This window comes from Narcine bancroftii, chromosome 3, assembly GCF_036971445.1.
Source record: "Narcine bancroftii isolate sNarBan1 chromosome 3, sNarBan1.hap1, whole genome shotgun sequence".
In the NCBI taxonomy this organism is placed as follows: Eukaryota; Metazoa; Chordata; class Chondrichthyes; order Torpediniformes; family Narcinidae; genus Narcine; species Narcine bancroftii.
Genome location: NC_091471.1, coordinates 199,274,210 through 199,292,403, shown reverse-complemented (window position 1 = coordinate 199,292,403; position 18,194 = coordinate 199,274,210). Strand labels below are relative to the sequence as shown.

The following is an 18,194-nucleotide window of genomic DNA, read 5'->3' as shown; positions in this document are numbered from 1 at the left end:
TGTACAGATTTATGATTTAAATTGTATCATGCTTTTTTTTCAAAGAAGGTATTCTTAAACACACTTTACATGGTTTTTCTTTTACATTTAGTTCTTACCTGCTCAAATTATGTTTATTCTCCAGTCTCCACTGCGAAGCAAGGTGAATTAGAGTAACTGTGGAAACAATAAGGCTGCAAGCCTTTAATTAAGTTATTCTAAAAATAGTTATCTTGAAGCGAATAATAACCAAACATTTATTACTAATTCTGTCACTTCACAAAATTGAATAAACTAAAACACTTATTTTGTGATACACAGAATCACATTCTTGTGACATGGAAAGCAATGAAATTAGTTTAATTTAAAAAAAATATATATTATTTACATACGTTTGCTACTCAGTAGCCCCTTTTACACGCCACTTCAATGCGGGAATATTGTGCCACACCTGTGTAAAAGGTACAAACACGGAATGAGGGGTGGGGGGCGGGTCATTGCAGTCCCACCTTTAAGCTGGCAGCAGAAGTAGTTGTAGTGCCGAATCGACATTGTAAATTGGGCGATCCGGCAGCCTGGGGCCAGGGACAGGAAAGGATGTGTACCGTATTTGATGGCATATAAGACCCATGGACATAGAAGGACCCCTCCCCCTATTTCACTGGGGGATATTAAGAATTTTTATTAGTGTATTTACAGGTAAGTATTTAAAACTTGACAAAGCATGCAACTAGGACAACAAGAAAAATATTTTTAATAATAGTACTGCTGTAATTTTCAAGAGAAAACAAAAGCAGGCTTTACTGTAGCAGAAAACATTAAAAAAATAAACTGCCACTGTCTGTCCCTGCACTTGTCCTGCTGCCCTGGTCTCACTTGGCCACCTGTTGCTAGTCCCCCCTACTGGTCCTGCAGCCTTTCTCTCTCTGGAGGGAGCAGGGTAGTGGGACAGGTGTGCAGGTTGTCAGTGGGCCATCAGGAGGGTTTCCCAACAGCCCACCACCAGTCCCCACACTGATCCCACCACACTGCTCTCCCCTAACAACCCACAACCAGCCCCCCAACAAAAGATGCTAGTGAGCCATGCAGTGACGATGATCAATGTCGGCATAATCATCCTCATTTCAGCTTTGAATACAAGATCCGGGGGATAGTTTTGAGCCATTATTTGGGGGGTGGTGGTGTCAAAAATAGGTCTTGTACGCTATCAAATGCGGTATGTTATACATCACAGTAGATGCCGACACTGTTGTTACATGTCCCACCTCTTTTGCTCCCAGAATGCTGGCTTGCTGTGTAAAATAACACGCTGGCCCAGCATTAGGCTGGTGGTGCTTAGTTTAGTGTAAACAAGCAAAGCCAGCTTAATGATGTGTCTTCTTTACAGCAGTATTGCGGGTTCTCTGTGTAAAAAGCCCGTGATTAATTAATGTGACCATGGTTTTTGAATTTTTTGGAGTTTTTTGTTTGGATTGTGAAATGTAACATGGAATGGCATTGGCAGAAGCATTCTACAACAGAATGAGCCTTTTTGAAAATTGTTGTCACGCTGCACTGTCACTTGAGGAGATACAATGTGTTCCAACCAAAAATTTGTACAGTTTACTGGAAATTCCTTTGAATCAATAAATCAATCAAAACACATTCATTCGCATCAAAGATTGTGGCAGATCTTCGATTGTCTCCCCTAAGTTGCTGTCTGCCCATTTTTATGTTCCAGTATAATCTGCCACTAGTTACCAGACTCCCAGTGCCTGGCTTGGCAGAGTGCAAATGTAGGCAGTCGGGAGGAGTTCAAACCACAAATTTCACAGCCCCCTTCTCCTTCCCTTCTGCTCCTCTTCAATAACTAGCCCAACGGATGGATTGTCAAAGCAGTCTAGACAAGCAGGGACAGTGAGTGTTCCAACAGGAAAGTTGGAAAATTCTGATGCACACTTGAGCTCAATGAGGCATGGACATGGAGTACAGCAGCAGTCAACAACATATTTGGGAAGATGCCTTAGCTAATTTTAGACTGACTCATGCAGCGAAAAACAAAACTTCTGCATGGATGTGCGGGTGAGGTTTGGTTCTTTTGACCAAGTTTTCAGCATTATTTAGTTCAAGATTCCACCTCTGTTTTCAGTGAGAATAGTAACACAGAATTGCCACAAAAATTTAAAATGAGTTGTGGTAATTGTGTTCAAAAAGAACAGTCCACCATCATCTTCTGAAGGACAACTAGGATCTGGCAATTAGTATTAGTCTTGTTAGCATTTTAACTTGTTGATTTACAATGCAGATCAGAGAAGTAGTGTCCACATGTATGTTGCATTCTGTTTGACTCCACTGTACACATGTTCACATGTCCTGTGCATGAAGGACCACATATGAAAATTAAAATCTTCACTACATCCTTTAAAAAAACTCAGTAACATTACATGATAGAATTTCTTAACTGTACTGTTTATTTATAAACTAAATGCTGACTTACAATTTGGTGTGATGCCTAATAAAGTATGGCATTACTTTAATTGCCCTTCATACATTTAGCAAACTACAGAAGCAAGCATATTCACTGTGGAAGATACCAAGCATCAAGAATCCTTTAACATAAAATGGAAAAGAATAAGAAGTGTCATTTTCACCATTTGTTTTAAATAATTGTTATATAATCAATCCAAGGAGTTGGAAGCAGGATCCTTTTGAACCTCTACCATCTGTCCCCCACCCCCCCCACCCCCCCAACCATCTCAGCCTAAACTTATGTCGTCTGGTTACCGATTCATATGCTCTTGGCAAAAAGGCTCTCTGCTTTCATCTGACTTATTCCTCTTGTTTTTATCTTGGTTACCCAGTTCAAAATAGGAAGGAAAAAAAGGGCAATTTCCTATAGTGGCATAAATGAAGATTTTAAACTGCTTTTCATGCTTTCAAAGGAGTATCATATGTTTTTTTTTTAGCCACAAGTTGCAATATACAGAAGCAGTAGAAATCATCCACACTGTTTCTGAATAGACTCGTATGAAGCCAAGCCAGGTTAGGGTAGTAGGTTAGGTTTCCACGAACCTTCTTATTCATTTTATGTAAAGGTACTGGTTCTTCACAAATTATCGTGATTATTCAAGACAAAGATAAAGGTCCTTTGACCTGAAATATTAATTTGGTTATCTTTCCACATCTATTACCTGACCCGCTGAATGTTTCTTCCTTTCTTTTGCTTTTATTTTTCAAGACTTTCCTGATCTGAACTAATGAATTCAAATGCATTGCAAAGTGAAAGAAGAAGCATCTTTGGAGCTTGGAAATAATTAGTAAAAATGGATGACCATGGATTCCAGCAGTATACAGAAAAATATTTAATGTGTAAACAAAGGGCAATTAAGATACACGTTGTAAATTTTCTGACTCAGAAGCAATTTGGCTGTAGAGAATGCCTGAGACCAATGGTTTTTGAACTGCCCCCCTCCCCTAAACTCATCATCCACCTTAAATAATTCTTGAGCCATAAGTGCTCTAGGTGAGTGGGAAGGGAAGGTTGAGAACCACTGCTCTAGACCCAATTGTTACTGAAATATTTTGCTTGAGAAAAATTGTCATTAGCCCATTTCCTTTGGATTTATGAAACCGTGCACTTGATGTCACTTAGGTGTGATTAAAACAGTGGTTTTCAAACTTTTTATTTCCATTCACATAACACCTTAAGCAATCCATTACTAATCACAGAGCACCTATGGCATAGGGCATACTTAAAGTGGAATGTGAATTTAAGGGGGGAAGTTTGAAAACCATTGCCCTAGAGTTTTATGTAGTCAATTGCTGGAAGGATAAGGTGATTGTGAAGCATGCAAAGTCTGAGGTAACTTTGAGGACTGAGAGAGTTCTTGATTGGTGATCAGAGTTAAGGGTTTGGCATTTGGAGTATGACAGATTATGCTGTGTTTGTATCGTATATAGATATGTTTTTGGAAGATAAATTGGAGAAGGTTTTTTTTTAGTGTAGATCACATAAAAACACTTCAAAATATAACCATATAACCGTTTACAGCACGGAAACAGGCCATGTCGGTCCTTCAAGTCCGTACCGGTTCACTTAAACAACTCCACTAGCTCCTGCGCAAACTCCTGAGGAAGTAGAGGCATAGATTTCATTTAAAATACTGGAGCTCTGCTCAAACCAGACAGGAGCTCTGCTCAAGTCAGACATGGCGGCTCCTGGGGGCCTTTGCAAAAGCTTTGGGGAGTACCCAAGAGCTTTCACTAATGGATTGTTGTTTTGAAAAGCAACAGATGAAAGAAATCAGGGGAGTAATTCAGAGCCACAAGCTGTCTGGAAAGCAGCTAGCTGTTCTAAGAGGGTCATGTGGTTTTTGCACTGTTACAGTCAGCAGCAGCAGCTGGGACTGGAACAGGACAAGCTGGAAAGCTTGTGGATAAACCCCATTTGGAAGACAGGTTGTGAGTGCTTAGTTCAGCCTGGTCAAAGGCCTTGTGGTTCATGCAAGAGGAGAGGACTGGCTGCCCTAATGTTTCATTTGAAATAAGAAAAACAAAAAAGAACTCTGTGGTGACCTGAAAGAAAAAGGTTATTATCTGGAAAACCCTGATGGGGCAAATTTCTTCAGCAAGGCACTGATGTGGTTGATTAAAAGGGATCAATTTGTGTCCAGGAACAACAAATCTCTCTCTATAAACTGACAAGAACCTTCCTGAGCAGTGACCATTTACCTTTCAAGCACCAAAGCCTGGTGAACTTCATAAATGTTAAATTTTGTGCACAATATAAGAATTTCAACCAGTGAACTTGGAGGAATGAACTGTGAATCAAAAAACTTTTCTGAACTTACATACACATTGTATACACATGCACTTAGAATTAGAAGGGAGTTAAGTTAGGCTAATTAAGTTAATAGTGATAAGTTAAAGTTTGATCCTGTTTTCATATTTAATGATAATTAAAAGAAAATTTTGTTTAAGTAACCATTTATCTTGGTGTATATCTATTGCTGCTGAGTTTTGGGGTCTCTGGGCTTGTAACAGGAGTGTGACTGACAATGGCTCACAGCTGGATTGAAACCACAGCTGGGCCCTTAATGGCATCTCCTCTTCAAAATTGTTCTGTCACATTTTTTTGGAAATGTGAATTAATAACAATGTGATGAGGACTAATATTCAGCCAGGACTTTGAGCGATGGGACCAGAAATTTTGTATTATTGGGAAAAAAATATTGGTAATGGCTATAATTTAGTATGCTCTCGGGGAAAAAAGAAATACGGAGTATAAGAGTCAACTGGAATAAAAGGGGAAAGGTGAAAGAAAATAGAATAAAGATTTGTAATTTTAATCTCCAAAGAATAATCAAGTCCCAGCAGGAGGTGAAATGGCATAGTTTAATTTGTTCCCTTATTGGGTGTGGGTGATTGCATAGCTTTGCAGGAAGATAAAACTGAGCATTAAAAAGATGATTACATCATTAAGCATTGACTGGGCTTTAAGCTCTGAACTCTATTGAGTTTAATCGTACAAACTGCAACACATTCCTGCATCTCAAGGGCTCATTGTGATTCCCATTTTTGCAAATCTAATACAAGACTATGGCAATTTGTCCAACATTTGTCACAATTCACATTGGGTATGGATTTTTTTTTCCCAAGCAAGCATGCCAGACACGTTGAATACTAATAATGTCATGTAATTGAATGTAGCTTCCTTTAAGGCAAGGATGAACTTTAGTAGAAATGAATCTAAAGAATTCAAGGGATCATGCAAAGCACCATACGTGATTCCATGATTTATGTGGCTGCCCGGCTGATAATGAAATCCCACCTCTTTTTAACATATAGATAATTCTATCGGATTTTACAACAATGATTTCCAACATGCCCCTTGGGTCCTGAAATCCATGTCTAAAAATAATGATTTTCGTGAAACTCGTGAATATCACTGGAGATGATGTTTGGATTAAAAAGAGGACAAATAAAGTAAAATAAACAACAAACTGAACCACTTGTTGCTGTTATTGTGTTTTCTATGATTGCAAATTAATGTCACAAGGGAAATACTCAGTGCAGCCAGACAAATTGACAGTGATTGAAAATATTCAAGTAAAAGGCTGCAGAAGGTATTGGTGCATAGAAAGCAGTTATACAGATAAATATTATGTGCTTAAGGATAGTTGAAAATAAATCACTTTTTAAGATGTACATTCAGTCTGGGTATTTTTGAAAAAGCATGTTATATCCACTACAAACACGTTTGTGTTATGATAAAGTTGTCATTTCAACTATTCTATATCAGGACAAAAATGAATAGTCAGAGAGCCAGAATTATCACTTGTATTTGGATTTGCTGACATTATGGCAAGAGAACATGGACCTTGAAATTCAATGTTTATTATCCAAAAGTTACATTTCTGGAGTGAAATGCTGGCATCTGTATTTCTGGGTTCAATTGCAGCATTTGAAAATTCCTCTGAGCCATTTTGGATGCAAATCATCCTTCTACAGATAACACAATCCCAATTAATTCACGTATTACAATAGGAATTTTCTGCATTATAAAATCATTTTATTTTTAGGATTGATACTGTTTAATGCCTCCAGCTGAACCATGCGTTTATGGTAGTCAGCAGCTTTAGTATTCAGGAAACTTGAACCCAGTGGGACATGGAGAATGTCCATTCAAAATCTTGATGCTAACAGAGGGAGTGTGGTGGCGTACATCCTCATGGCGAACCGGCCCCGCTTGTATTGCCACGTGGCGGGGCAGCCATGGGGAAATGGCGTCGTCAGAGGTTTCTCTCTGACTTCATCCCTTCCAGCGCCCATCCTGGGCAGCGATTATGATGTCACAATGCACCAGGTGACTGAGCTCATGCTGCCCTTATAGGGGCATGGTGAATTTGAATAAAAACTGTCATTGACGACCCTCAACGTGGTGGCTGTGTTTCTTCTACTACTCACACCACCACAGTGGTAACCCTGACGAGCCCAGATATTTTTCTGGACTCAAAACACCATGGATTCAGCAGAGGTTAACACTATCTCTATCAAGCTTCCCCCCCTTTTGGACCAACCGACCAAGAATGTGGTTCGGGCAGGCAGAAGCACAATTTCAACTCTGCAACATCTTCTCAGACACCACAATGTTCTATCATGTTGTGAATGCTCTGGACCAAGATACTGCCGTAGCTTGACGACATCATCCACCACCCCCCCGGCTATGAGCAAGTACATCGCCCTCAAAGACCTGCTCCTTGGAACTTATGGGCTAACTCCCCAGCAACAGACTTCCAGGCTCCTTCACCTAGATTGACTTGGGGACCATAGTCCATTGGAGCTGATGGACGAAATGCTGGCCCTGGCGGAAGACCACAAGCCTTGTTTTCTCTTCCACCAGATATTCGTGGAACAGATGTTGGAGAACATCCAGCTGCTCCTCACAGATGAAGACTTCTCGAACCCGAGGAGAGCAGCAGCCCGTGCAGATGCCCTCTGGCGCACGAAGAGGGAGAATGAGGCAGCCCTCAACCAGGTGCCATGACCAGGAGCCAGACGACCGCAAGCCGCTCCCAAGACCAAGCCAGAGGAGGGCTAGTCGATCTGGTGTATTTACCACCAGCGCTGGGGAGTGCAAGCCCGTAAGTGCCGCCAGCCCTGAAGGTTTCAGGGAAATGAGCAGGCCAGCCGCCATTGATGACTGCGATGGCTGGCCACACAAACAGCATCTTTCATGTGACAGACAGATCCACTGGCTGCCGATTCCTGGTGAACACAGGGGATGAGCTCAGCGTCCTTCCCCCCCAAACCATTAGAGACTCGCACCCGATCTCCAGGTCCAACCCTGCGTGCAGTCAACTGCTTCGCCATCAGGACCTACGGCACCCGCAGGGCACAGATCCAGGTCGGGAAGGAGAAGTTCCACTAGGGGTTCATCCTAGCCTCTGTGGGCACTGCGCTGTTAGGGGCCGACTTCCTCAGAGCTCACGGCCTACTGGTTGACATGAAGGGCAAAAGGCTGGTCAATGCCCAAATGTTCTACTCCACCTGACTGGACACAGCAGAAGCCTGCAGGCCTAAATTGCCACCGTAGCTGCTGCCAGGGACGAGTTCGACCAGATCCTCTGTGAATTCCCCACCATCTTAGAGCCACGTTCAAAGCTGCCCTGCCCAGCATGGGGTCTTCCACCACATCACCATACAGGGCCCTCGGCTGCACACTAGACGCAGAAGGCTGCCGCCTGAGAAGCTCCAGCAGGCAGTTCTCCAGGCTCCAGGAACTGGGAATCGTCTGGCACTCCAAATGGCCCCAAAATCATCTGAGGGCTGGGGACCGTGTGAGCACTACCGTTGGTTGAACGACGCAACCACCCCCGACATGTACCTGGTGTCCCACAGACAGGACTTCTCCTCCAACCTCCACGGCGCATGGGTCTTCTCCAAAGTGGACCTTGTGCGGGGATACCATCAGATCCCGGTGCATCCAGACGACATGGGTAAGACGGCCATTATCATCCCTTTCAGCCTCTTCGAGTTCCTGCATATGCCCTTGTTCTAAAGAACGCGGCCCAAACGTTCCAGCACCTCATGGATGCGGTTGGAAAAGACCTGGACTTTGTGTTCATTTACCTGGACGATATTCTCACTGCCAGTCACAACCGTAACGAACACAAAGTCCACCTCTGCACACTCTTTGCCCGTCTGACGGACTTTGGCCTCACGGTCAATGCCACCAAATGCCAGCTCGGCAGGGAGTCGCTTCAGTTCCTGGGGCACACCATTTTGGTGGCTGGGGCTGTGCTGGTGCCAGAGAAGGTAGCGGCTTCATCCTGAAAGGCCAACTTTTACCATCATTTCATCCCTGGAGCCACGCGCAACATGTGCCCATTGTTCGCACTCATGGCCACCAAAGAAAAGACTTTATCGTGGTCAGAGGAGGCAGACGGGGCTTTCATCGTGACAAAGGAGGCTCTAGCCTGTGCCACACTGCTGGTGCACCCACGGCCGGAGGCGCACACGGCGCTCCCTGTGGAAGCCTCAGCTACGGCGGGGGGGGAGGGGGGGGGGAGGTTTTGGAATAGTGGCTCGATGGATAATGGCGCCCGCTGGCCTTTTTCAGCAAGCAACTGCACCTGCTGGAGCTCAAGTACAGTGCTTTCGACTGGAAGCTTTTGGCCATCATTTCCTCTACTTCCTTAAGAGCAGGCCATTCACAGCCTTCATGGATCACAAGCCCCTCACTCAAGCACTGGCGATGGCCAAGGATCCGTGGTCCGCCAGACAGCAGTGCCACCTCTCGTACATATCCGAGTTCATGACTGACATCCGACACAGGGCCGGCAAGGACCTGTGCTCTCCTGCCTAGCCATCAGCACTCTTGTGCCCGGCCTGGATTATGAGCAATTGGCTCAGACACAGAGGAATGAGGCTGAGAAACAAGCCTTGCGGAGCGCCATCTCGGGCCTCAAACCTAAGGACACCTGGACACAATGCTCTGCAATGTCTCAACAGGCATGCCGCGCCTGGTGGTCTCGCTGCACTGGAGGGCGAAGTTCTTCAGTCTGATCCATGACCTCGCTCACCCAGCAGTAAAGACAACTGCGTGGATGGTCGCGGAGAGGTTTGTGTGGCTGAAGAAGGAGGTGGCGGAACTGGCCAGCCACACACGCGAGCCACCATCCAGAACTTCAACCCGGCAGTTCGCCGATTCCAACACATCCATGTTGATGTTGTCGGGCCCCTGCCGGTGTCCAAGGAGGCTCATTACCTCCTCTCGGTGGTGGATCGGACCACAAGGTGGCCGGAGGCTGTCTGGATTAAGGAAGCCTCTGTGGAGATGTGCACCAGGACTCTGGTCAGCTCATAGATCACCTGTTTCAGCGTTCCGGAGCACAACACTAGCGATAAGGGTGCAGTTCACGTCTGCCCTGTGGACTCAGATGGCTCCACCACACCACAGCATACCACCCGCAGACCAACGGGTTGGTGGAGAGGTTCGGAACCTGAAGGCATTGCTTATGGCTAGGCTCTCTGGACCAGCCTGGGCAGACAAACTACCCTGGGTCCTCCTCAGGATTAGGACAGCACCCAAGTAGGACCTGCAAGCTTCAGCAGCAGAGATGGTCTATGGCGCACCACTTTCCCTGCCAAGAGAGGTTTTCGGCCCAGACCCTGACTCCTCGGCCACCGACAAAATTCTGCTGGCGGACCTACGCAGGTGACTGGCCTCCCTAGCTCCCCCACCCCCGGCACGCCATGGCACCCGGCCGTTTCATCTCCGCGAAATGCTTGACTCGGCCCAGTTCGATTTCGTGTGGAGGGGACCACAAAGTGCACTACTACAGCGACCATACAAGGGGCCATACAAAGTCTTGCACCGGTCTGGTGGAACCTTCACCCTGGATGTTGGGGGGGGAGAGAGGAAATTTTTACGGAGGTCCGCCTGAAGGTGGCCCATCTGGACTTATCACAACCGGTGCAGATGGCTGCATCTAAGGGACAGGATGTGTAACCAGTTCTGGGAGGGGGAGGTGGTTGTATGGTGGTGCACATCCTCATGGCGAATCGGCCCCACTTATATCACCACGTGGTGGGGCAGCCATTGGGAAATGGCATCGTCAGAGGTTTCTCTCTGACCCCAGCAACCCTTCCAGTGTGCACCCTGGGCAGTGATTATGATGTCACAATGCACCAGGTGACTGAGCTCATGCTGCCCTTAAAGGGCCAGGCTGAATTTGAATAAAACAGTCGTTAACGACCCTCAACGTGGTGGCTGTGTTTCTTCCACTGCTCACACCGTCACAGGACCAAAATTTGTCTTCATTCTAAGATAACGGAAAGTGCATTTTTCTCTACAATTCAGACAATTTCATTTTTTTTCTGCCATTGAACATGGATCAATCTGAATAGTTTTGATGAAGGATTCTCTTGCTGAAGCTCTTTTCACAGATGCTGCCTGATTTTTCTCATTGTTCCCAGTATTATTTTTCATTCTGAATAGTCATAATTTTGTGGAGTTAATGTACATTTTTGTTTTTGCTTTGAAAATTGCACCTGAAGCCATTGTATGCATTGGTGCTTCTAAGACAATGGGCAGTCATAACAAGTCAACAATAGCACAGTTAGCGTGGCGATTAGCACAGCGCAATTACACCGCCAGCAATTGGAGTCCATATCCAGCACTGCCAATTATCAGCCAGATAGCCACTTAAATCATGGAATCCTGTTTGGCATACTGCATGATCCTTTGTTAGTTCATATATTTTTCTTGTGTTTGCGTGGCTTTCCTCCAGGCCCTCCCATGTCCTCCCACCTTTCAAAATGTTCAGGTGTTGAAGGTTAATTGGGGTATTTGGGCCGCACGGGCTTGTGGGCTGGAAGGCCTGTTGCCTTCCTGCATACCTAAATTTAATTTTAAAAATTGAATAATCAGCTTTCTATCCAATGTTTGCTGGACATTCTGACATTTTACTATGTGGGTCAGATTTGTAGTACAGAACAGGGAGATTGTAAAATCTAATTGAGAACTGACATTTATCATTCATTCAGCAAGAGACATTAGAAATTACAGGCCATGCAAGTTCAAAAGCAATGTGAAAATGTGAAGATGAGAAACTTGGCCAATTGGAAGGTTACTATCTCATGGCTAAAAAGAAATATTAATAACTGTTAACTTTATGACACCACTTGCAGTTGGTGCTAAATTTTAGAGCAGGCTCTTGGAAGTCCAGTATCATTATTGGGGAACCCGATTTTCATTAATGATACTGGAATGATCATTTTTCAAGAGATTAACTCAGACGACATATTCCCCCATGTGTTTTAAAAGATGGTGGAGGACCTGGATTTCAGCAGATGAAAATGCAATTGCAGCTACTGTACTAAACTTAGTTTCACTAATAATACATGCTTAAGCAATAACTTTAGCTATTAGAAACGGAGAGATACTAGAATAATTTGAGAAATTACTCCATCTTGCAATGGAGCATTGAGTTTCCAGATTGAATCACCTGACTTCAATCCTGCATAGTTTTAAACTAATGAGCGGTTAAAAATGAATGTTGTGCTAAAATTTTCTTTCTAGTAAATAAAAGAAACTGTTCTAAAGTGCCTTTGTATTTGGTACTATTTTACTCTGCAGTGACCCCACTACATAAGTCCCCACCTGATACTCAGATGCTGCCTCATACTTAACTGTTCTTTGGACCACAATATCCTTTCTCCAAGTTACCAACTTACACCCACTCTATTCCAGCATCTTGACCTTCACATGCTGCAAGCCATTGAAACGCCTACATGACCCAATTTCAAAGACCAGTTAATTCAACATCTTCCTCCAGCTCCAACAGGAGCACCACTCCTCTTCTCAAACCAGTCGTATGTCATCCGAGAATCAGCCAGATCCTCATCTCTAATTGAATCCTAACACAAAAAAACAGGCCTTAGTTAGTCTGATCTTTATCCTGTCCCCAAATATCCATAATTCTGACTCACTGATCTCTCCTCTCGCTGGACTAATGATCACAGGTCTAAGAATCTAGGCAACTCCCCTTTAGTCAAATAGCCTTCCCACCAGCAGACATTGGCATCTATCCACAGATCCACAGAACATTACAGCATAGAAGCGGGCCTCTTCGACCCTTCTAGTCTGTGCTGAACTTTTTTTTTGCATATTCCCACTGACCTGCACCCAGTCCATAATCCTCTATACCTCTCCCATCTATGTACCTGTCCAAATTCTTCTTAACTGTTAAAACTGAGCCCAAATTCACCATTTCAGCTGGAAGTCGATCTAAGCCCCCACTACTGTGTGAAGAAGTTCCCCCTAAACCTTTCCACTTTCACTCTTAACCAATGTCCTCTGGTTTGTATCTTACCTACCCTGAGTGGAAAATGCCTATCTACATTTACTCTATCGCCTTCATAATTTGAAATAGCTCTATCAAATCTCCCCTCATTCTTCTACGCTCTAGGGTTAAAGTCCTATCCTGTTTAACCTTTCCCTGTAACCCAGTTCCTGAATCTTCTCTTCACTCTTTCTATCTTGTTGATATATTTCCTGCAGTTAGGTGACCAAAACGGCACACAATTCTCCAAATTTGGCCTGATACAACTTTAAATAAAATCTCAACTCCTATACCCAATACTTTGATTTATAAAGGCCAATATGCCAAAAGCTCTCTTTACAACCCTATTTCCCTGTGATGCCACTTTCACGGAATTGTGTATCTGTCTCCCCAGATCCCTCTATTCTACCACACTCCTCAGGACCCTACCATTTACCATGTATGTCTTTTCTTGGTTTGTACTTACAAAATTCAACACCTTGCACTTGTCTGCATTAAATTCCATCTTTCATTTTTCAGCCAATTTTTCCAGCTGGTCCATATCCCTCTGTTAGCTTTGAAAACCTTTGCTGTCCACACACCTCTCAGCATAGTGTCATCTGCAAACTTGCTGATCCAATTTACCACATTATCATCTATATCATTGATGTCGATGGCAAACAACAATGGTCCCAGCGCTGATCTCTGAGGCACACCTTAGTCACAAGCCTCCAGTCTGAGAAGCAATCATTCACCACTACTCTTTGGCTTCTCCTGTCCAACAATTGTCGAATCCAGTTCACTACTTCACCATGAATACCTAACGTCTGAACTTTCCTAACTAACCTCCCAAGCAGGACCTTGTCAAACGCCTTACTAAAGTCCATGTGGATAACTTCCACAACCTTTCCTTCATCAACTTTCCTGGTTACCTCCTCAAAAAACTTCAAGATTTGGTTAAACGTGACCAACTATGCACAAATCTATGTTGATTGTCCCTAATCAGTCCCTAGCTATACAAATAATTATATGTCCAATCTATTAGAACAATTTTAAATATTTTACCTACTACTGATGACAGGCTCACCAGCCTATAATTTGCACGGTTACTTTTGGAGCCTATATTAAACAACAGAAAAACTTGAGCTACTCTCGCATCCTCTGGCACCACACCAGCGGCTAAGGACATTTTAAATATTTCTGCCCGAGCAATTTCTACACTAGCCTCCCTCAAAGTCTGAGGGAATATCTTGTCAGGCCCTGGGGATTTATCTACCCTTCTTTGCTTTAAGACAGCAAGCACTTCCTCCTCTTTAATCTGTATAGGTTCAATGACCTCGCTGCTTGTTTTCCTTACATCCCATGACTGTGTGTCCTTTTCCTGAGTAAATACTGATGGAAATTAAATAATTTAAGACCTCTCCATCTATTTTGGCTCCATACAAAGCTGACCAATCTGATCTTTCAGGGGGTCAATTTGCCCCCTATGACCCTTTTGCTCTTAATATGTCTGTAGAAACCCTTAGGAATTTTCTTCACATTGTCTGCCAAAGCAACCTCGTGTCTTCTTTTAGCCTCCTGATTTCTTTCTTGAGATTTTTCCTGTATGTTTTATACTCCTCAAGTATCTCATTGCTCCATGTTGACTGTACCTTCTATACACCTCTTTCTTCTCCTGAACCAGATCTCCAATATCCCTCGAAAACCAAGGTTCCCTATGCCTGCTCACCTTGCCTTTAATCCTAACAGGAATATACAAACTCTGTACTCTCAAAATGTCATCTTTAAAGGTCCTCCACTTCCTCACACATCCTTGCCTGAAAACAACTTATTCACAATCCATGCATTCTAGATCCTTTCCTCAAAATTGGCCTTTCTCGAATTTAGAATCTCAACCTGAGACCCAGACCTATCCTTCTCCATAAGTAACTAAACTGATGGCATCATGATCACTGGACCCAAAATGTTCCCCTACAGATACTTGTGTCACCTACCCTGTCTCATTCCCTAAAAGGAGATCCAGTATTGCACTCTCTCCATTTGGTACCTCTACACATTGATTCAGAAAATTTACCTGAACACATTTGACAAACTTCAAGCCATCCAGCCCTTTTACAGTATGAGAGTCCCAGTCAATATGTGGAAAATTAAAATCTCTTACTATCACTAATTTGTTTCCTGCCACTCTCTGCTATCTTTCTATAGATTTGTTCTCCAATTCTTGCTGACTATTGGGTGGTCTATAATACAAACCCATGAGTGTAGTTATACTTTCCCATTCCTTAGCTCCAGCCATATAGCCTCAGTAGACAAGCCATTTTGTCTGTCCTGCCTGAGCACAGCTGTGATATTTTCCCTGATGAGCAATGCCACTCCGCCCCCTTTCATCTCCCTCATCTAAAGCAATGGAAGCCTGGAACATTGAGCTGCCAGTCCTGCTCCTCCCGCAACCAAGTTTCACTAATGGCCATAATGTCATAATTTCACATGCTAATCCATACTCTGTTCATCTGCCTTTCCTACAATACTCCTTGCATTGAAATGGATGCATCTGAGAATATTTCCACCACATTTAATTCATTGACTCCTAACAGTGCATGCAATTTTAACATCATACTTTCCTTCATCCACTCTTCTATCTGCTCTGGCACTCTTGTTCCCCTCCCCTGCAAATCTAGTTTAAACCCATCAGAGCAGCACGAGCAAATCTTTCCGTAAGGATATTAGTCCCCCTCCAGTTCAGATGCAAACCATCCCATTGGAACAGGTCCAATCTTCCCTGGAATAGGGCCCAATGATCCAGAAACCTGAAGCCATTCCTCGTACACTATGTCTTAGCCATGTTAACCTGCGTTATCTTCCTAGTTCTCACCTCAATAGCATGTGGCACAGGTAGCACTTCTGAGATCATTATCTTGGAGGTCCTGATCTTCAACCTAGCGCCTAACTCAAGACCTCCTCACCCTTCCTACCCATGTCATTGGTCCCTAGATGGACCGTGGCATCTGGCTGCTCACTTTCCCTCCTGAAAATGCTGTGAACTTGATGTGAGATATATCAGACCCTGGCATCCGGGAGCAACATATCATCCAGGATAATTGATCTTTTCCACAGAACCTCCATAGTTAGGGGGACAGATAACTATGGAATCCTGTATTACCACAACTCGCCTTTTCTCCTCCCTTCCCTTCTTAGCCACAGGAGACCTCATCGCCATGGTTTGTTCCTGGTAGGTTATACCCCCAACAGTATCCAAAATGGTATACTTATCATTGAGGGGAATAGCCACAAGGGTGCCCCAAACTGCCAGTCTGTTTCCTTTCCCTCTCCTGATTGTTACCCATCTATCCTCCTCCTGCCTCCTAGGTATGATAGAGTCCCTATTTTGTAAGAGGAGCATTCCCCTGCCTTATCTGCCATTTCCACTGTTTAACTAGATGAGCAAAATGTATGATATCTTTAAAAAAAACCACAAATTCCTTTACCTGTGCCTACCTGCTGAATCTTTTTTGTTCCTCAAATAGGGTGACCCTTACTGACTTCAGCTCCGACTATTCCTCGCCTCTCACCTGTTCTCACTCTAACATGTTGAGCCGAAATCTTACCACGCTGACTTAGCCCACTCCGACAATGACCACTCCCTCTTTGTCTTCAACTGTTGAACTCTATTGCTCAATCAACTGCGATGTGTTGAGTCTCTCCTTTTCCAACGTCTTGCACTGATTCACATAACCAAACCCACAGCTCATTCTCCATGTCTCTTCAAGCTCACCCCGCTACCGAAAACACCAGCTTTAATATGTATTCTGTCTACTTTTTGCAGTGTACAAAGGTAACACCAAACCTTGCGTTATGGTCATTTCACCTTGGCTCCATCATGGCTCTCCCAGTGGCTGCCCATTTCAGTTTCCTATCCCATTCCTTTGCTGACATGTCTGTTCATGGTCTCGTGCACTGCCAGACACAGACCAACACCTCATCTTCCATCTGAGCACTCTCCAACTGGATGGCATTAACAATGGACTTCTTCAGTTTTTGTTAAACTGTCCCCTTCTTCCCCCTGTCACCTTTCCCCAACTCTGTCTCCTTTCACATAGCTGACATTAATTCTCTCTTCTCCTCTTTTTATAGTGAAATATGAAAGTCTGCAGACATTGTGATTGTACAGTAGTAAAAATGTGCAGAAATGCTTGAGGAACTCAGACGTCACAGCATCCATAGGAATGTAAATGCATACTACCTTTCACAGAGCCAATATCAGTTCTCCCCTTTCATCTTATCCAATTAACACCTTTTCCTGGACTGTCCTGCCATTCTTCAGTCATTATTCTGACTTCTCCCTCTGCTTTGCTTATACTTGAAGAAGGGGTCAGGCCCGAAACATTGGTAATAGATCTTGACCTCATATGGATGCTGTCAGACCTGCTGAGCTCCTCCAGCACTTCAATGTTTTGACTACAATCACAGCACCTGCAGACTTTTGTTAGCATAGCAGGGCAGCATGGTTAGCATGGTGGTCAGTGTAACACTGTTACACTGCCAGTGAACAGGACCAGCCTTCAAATACTCTAGAAATTTGTATATTCTCCATGTGTCTGCTTGGGTTTCCTCTAGGTGCTCTGGTTTCCTCCCACCCTTCAAAATGTTCTGGGGGTGTAGGTCAATTGGGTTTAATTGAGCTGCACTGGCTAGTGGGCTGAAAGGGCCTGTTACCATGCAGTATGTCTACATTTAACATCTCTTGACTGCATAGTGAGTAATACATAATTCCAATGCAAATACAGTTCACCATTAGTTAAGAGTGTAAATAATCTCAAGACAAAAAGGGATCCCAAGTAAGTTGCTGTTTGTGGATTGCAAATTTGGGACAGATTACTTTCAAAAAAAACAGGGCATGTGACCAACCTATAGTGGAAAATACACCTGTAACTTTAATATCCATGACGTCAGTACGCATGTCGCATTTTCTAAATCTATAAGGAATTTGCAGTTATTATGCATGAAGTTACAGTCAAATGGAGAAACAGATAGAATAGAAATCTACAGAAACAAATGGCAATCACTAACAGTGAATTGAAATTTCCCCTGTCTGTACATTGATATGATTCAATTTAAAAAAGAATAATTTTATTTCTACACTTTCATGTCATGATTCAATTGATTCCAAAGTAGCCATTAAGAAAGTATTCATAGTGTATAACAGGTTGTGATGCTTTCATTAAGGTATGACCATTTTCTTTTAAGATATAAAATAATATTGTTCTGTACTCCCTGGTGGTTTTCTTAAATGAATGCATCTCATAACCTCATGCAGAATGCAACACGAATGCAATCACTGATCCACGTTTAGTCTGCGGAGCTCATGGAACTTGTAGCTCAGATTTCCAGAGTTTGCAACGATTTTGCCAA

At 43.6% G+C, this 18,194-nt stretch overlaps 1 protein-coding gene across 6 annotated transcripts in view; it reads left to right on the top strand.

Moving 5' to 3' along the window:
* fstl5 (follistatin-like 5) overlaps positions 1 to 18,194 on the top strand; it is an 810,780-nt gene that overhangs the window by 360,784 nt on the left and 431,802 nt on the right. Inside the window, exon 1 of one of the 6 annotated variants that reach the window (XM_069926259.1) lies at positions 6,892 to 8,456. The exons of the other annotated variants lie outside the window; for them this stretch is intronic. Within the exon in view, the coding sequence (XP_069782360.1) occupies positions 8,264 to 8,456 (193 nt within the window). The 5' untranslated portion in view covers positions 6,892 to 8,263. Of the gene's footprint in view, positions 1 to 6,891; positions 8,457 to 18,194 lie in introns of those variants that run through there. 6 annotated transcript variants of the gene reach the window in all.